General features: G+C 53.3%; 1 protein-coding gene across 1 annotated transcript; it reads left to right on the forward strand.

The window, feature by feature from the left end:
• The first annotated feature begins 1245 nt into the window (after window positions 1-1245).
• On the forward strand, window positions 1246-2804 carry LOC103650716 (U-box domain-containing protein 14). Its single transcript, XM_008676281.4, has one exon. It carries the CDS (start codon window positions 1553-1555, stop codon window positions 2546-2548), a length of 996 nt encoding a protein of 331 aa, XP_008674503.2. The 5' UTR covers window positions 1246-1552; the 3' UTR covers window positions 2549-2804.
• The last annotated feature ends 1115 nt before the right edge of the window (window positions 2805-3919 follow it).

A 3919-nucleotide genomic window follows, 5' to 3' on the forward strand; every position in this document is an offset into this window, starting at 1 on the left:
TCGGGGGAAGAGGGGCATTTATAACAGACACTTCACTGGCGGTTGTCTTTAAAAACCGCCAGTGAAAATGGATTTCCACTGGCGGTTGTCTTTAAAAACCGCCAGTGGAAATAGGATGTTTCCACTGGCGGTTATCTTAAGATAACCGCCAGTGGAAATCAATTTTCACTGGCGGTTTGTGTAACACAACCGCCAGTGGAAACATCCTATTTCCACTGGCGGTTGTGTTAAGATAACCGCCAGTGGAAATAGGTTTCCACTGGCGGTTTTCAAAGCCGGGCCCACCTGTTTCTTTCACTGACGTTTGATAACGGAAACCGCCAGTGAAAAGTTGAACGTGCCGCAGGCTTTGAGCTTATTTGTACTAGTGTCGGTGAACCTACGAAGACAATTAATGGTATAAGGTTTTCGTCAGCTTAGAACGAGAGCGTGTTGGCCTCCGATCAACGTGGTTTTCCCTTTGCGATCAAGGCTGTGTTCGGTCTCCTCCCAACACATAACATAGAAGGCCGTGTGAACGAGCATCAGATGTGGAACGTTATTACCGTTGTCAAAGTATCCGCACGACTTTAGTTAACGGAGACTATTGGAAGGCGATTAGTGGGAGATGACGGATGCACCTAGTTACCATGTTATTATCCCTTTTTTTGCTTTTTATCTCGCGGGCCATGGATAGATTCATAGGGACCACGTACAATACTAAACTTAGCATGCATACATACATAATACACATCTGGAACGCCTCACGGTGTCAACTGTCGGCGCTGACTACAACGCTGTACGCCTGTACTACGCTCTCCATACGTTCCGCGTGTCTCTCTCGGTTGCAGTTGTAGCAAGCCGAGAAGAAGAAAAGGAAGCAGCAATGTGTACACTCAAGTGACGGCTTCCTTTCCTTGTCACGATCGAAGAAAGAGAAGGTACTCTAAACAGCCCCCGAATTCCCAAGAATTTTTTAGACTTTGTTCGTTTGTGCCGGATTGATAGGTCAGAATGATTTCTAGCCGGATTGTTTCTCTATTTTAAATAGATTTTGATTAGCTGAAACAATTCTGGTACAATCCGACGTAAACTTAGGGGATGTTTGGTTTTAGAGACTAATGTTTAGTCCCTTCATTTTATTCCTTTTTAGTCTATAAATTGCTAAATATAGAAACTAAAATAAAGTTTTAGTTTATATATTTGGTAATTTTAGAACTAAAATGGAATAAAATGTGGGACTAAACATTAGTCCCTACAAACCAAACACCCCCTTAGCATTTGCCAAAGCAGGTTTGAAGGCGTGCGCTCCGAAAGGTGAAGCGCGGTAGAAACGTTCAACACCACGAGCCACCAGCCCACCACCACCACGGCAGAAAGAAGCGGGGGAGGGAATTACGTCCCGTTCACTTCACTCCCTCCATCCGATCCCGATCGCCGCCTTCCTCCTCCTCCTCCTGCCGCGACCCGCCACCTAACCAACGAAGCCGCCTCCCTCCAAGCCAAGCTCCCGCATACAGCTCCAAAACCGAACCTGCACCCAGCCCAACGCAACGCGACACCGCCGACAGCGATGGAAGTGAAGGCGCACACGGCACGGGTCCTGGTGGCCCGGCTGCGCGGCGCCACCGCCGCGCGCGACGGGGCCGCGGCGGCGGCGGTGTCCGAGATCCGCCTCGCCACCAAGACGGACCCGGAGATCCGGGCGCCGCTGGCGGACGCGGGCGCGCTGCCCCTCCTGGCCGCGCAGCTCCAGCGCGCGTCCCCCGCGGCCGTGGACGCGGCGGCCGCGCTCCTCAACATCTCCATCTCGGCGCGGGACCAGGTGGCGTCGGCCCCGGGCGTGCTGGACGCGCTGACGGCCGCGCTGCGCTCGGGCGACGCCGCGCACCACGCGGCGGCCGTGGTCCACAGCCTCCTCTGCGGCGGGGAGCCGCACCGCGCGGCGGTGTGCGAGCGGCGCCCGCTCCTGGCCGCGCTGGTGGCGCTCCTCCGCGCGCCGCCGCACAGGCCGGGCGCCACGCGCGCCACCAAGGACGCCCTCAGGGCGCTGTTCGGCGCCGCGCTCTACCCGCCCGCCCGCGCCGCGCTCGTCTCGCTCGGCGCCGTGCAGGCGCTCTTCGCGCTCGTGCTCACGGACGCGCGCGACGGCGTCGTGGAGGACGCCACCGCCGTGGTCGCGCAGGTGGCCGGGTGCGCCGAGAGCCTCGAGGCCTTCCGCTGGGTCTCCGGGGTGCGCATCCTCCTCGACCTCGTCGAGTCGGGGGGCGCCGCCACGCCCAGGGCGCGGGAGAACGCCGCTGCCGCGCTGCTCAACCTCGTCGTGGCCGGCGGGGAGGCCGCCGCGGCAGATGTGGTCGCAGTCGGCGGCGCCGAGGAGACCGTGCGGGAGCTCGCCGAGGACAGCGCCGCCAGCCCCCGGGGGAAGGCCAAGGCGGAGGCGCTGCTGCGCGCGCTCGAGGACGCCGCCGTCAGGAGGCGCGAGCACCGCCTAGCTGATTTCCTCGACGGGCTCGTGCAGTCCGATCCTTACATCTCGTCGCCGGCGTCGGCGTCCACGCACGGCTAGTCAAAGGCTGATGATTCTGGTTTGAGTTTGGTTTGACGACCGACAACTTCCTCTTCTTTCTTCCTTCTTCTTCCTTGTATATAAAAAACAACATCTTTTATGTAGTGTAGCTTGGCTAAAAAATACTAATCGCATTTGTTGATTGATGCAAATTCTTCCTGTGCTGCGTGTCGTCAACTTTGTGTAAAATTCGCCCAAACTCTGGCTACATTCAGGACTTCGGATGAGACCAACCGATCGATAAAATTCTGCATCACACCATGGCCACTAGCATCTCCGTTCTCTGACTGCCCATCTCTGCATCACACCATGGCCACTAGCAAATCACAGGGTAAAAAAAGAGAGATAGAGAAGAGAATGTATGGTCGCAATTCAAATTGCAAATACTCTATATTTAGTTTAAGGGGTCGTCGAGACTGCTTCACGCCTTCACCCCATATTGTTTTATAAGCTCCACTTTATGTTTTTTAGTTAAACAACATTACGTAATTCTGGTCTATGAAAATTACAAAACCATGAGCTCAAGAGGCGTTCTCTATAAACTCTAAACTTTTTATGAAGCTGCTCTGAACCTTCTTTATAAAAAAATGGAGCAGTTCCAAACAACTCATAATTAATTATTAGATTGAATAGCACCGAGAATTTTGCAAGTGCTTCATTTCTATCGATTTGGAGGTCAGATCACTGTACGAGGATTGATCCCGTCAACCCCTTGAGATTTTTTGTCAGCTTCTCGCCACCTCCCACTCCCATCTAGTGTACATGACCTGTCACCTCCGTGGGACGTGGATGTGGCTGGAATTATCAACCCATCTCCAACAATATGTGTAAGTGGCCGTGTAAAGTACTCTTTTGCACCATACACTCATATAGTGGAGTTTGAATTAGGGAGTGAGATATGAAGTCTGCTGGAGATAACCCTGCGGTGGCATCAGGGTCAGCGTCGACAGTGTAAAGTACTCTTTTGCACCGTACACTTACAGAGTGGAGTTTGAATTAGGGAGTGAGATATGGAGTCTGCTGGAGATAACCCTGCGGTGGCATCAGGTCGGCGTCGACAAACGCTTTGCTCGGCTAGGTTTAGGGTCTTCATTTCTATCGATTTGGAGGTCAGATCACTATACGAGGATTGATCCCGTCAACCCCTCGAGATTTTTTGTTAGCTTCTCGCCAGCTCCCTCTCCCATCTAGTGTACTTGACTTGTCACCTCTATGGGATGTGGATATGGCTTGAATCATTAAGCCATCTCCAGCAAGTTGTGTAAATAGACGTGTAAAATACTCTTTTGCACCATACACTTATAGAGTGGAGCTTGAATTAGGGAGTGAGATAGGAAGTATGCTGGAGATAACCTTGCGGTGGCATCAGAG

Source organism: Zea mays, chromosome 3 (assembly GCF_902167145.1).
Source record: "Zea mays cultivar B73 chromosome 3, Zm-B73-REFERENCE-NAM-5.0, whole genome shotgun sequence".
Taxonomy (NCBI): Eukaryota; Viridiplantae; Streptophyta; class Magnoliopsida; order Poales; family Poaceae; genus Zea; species Zea mays.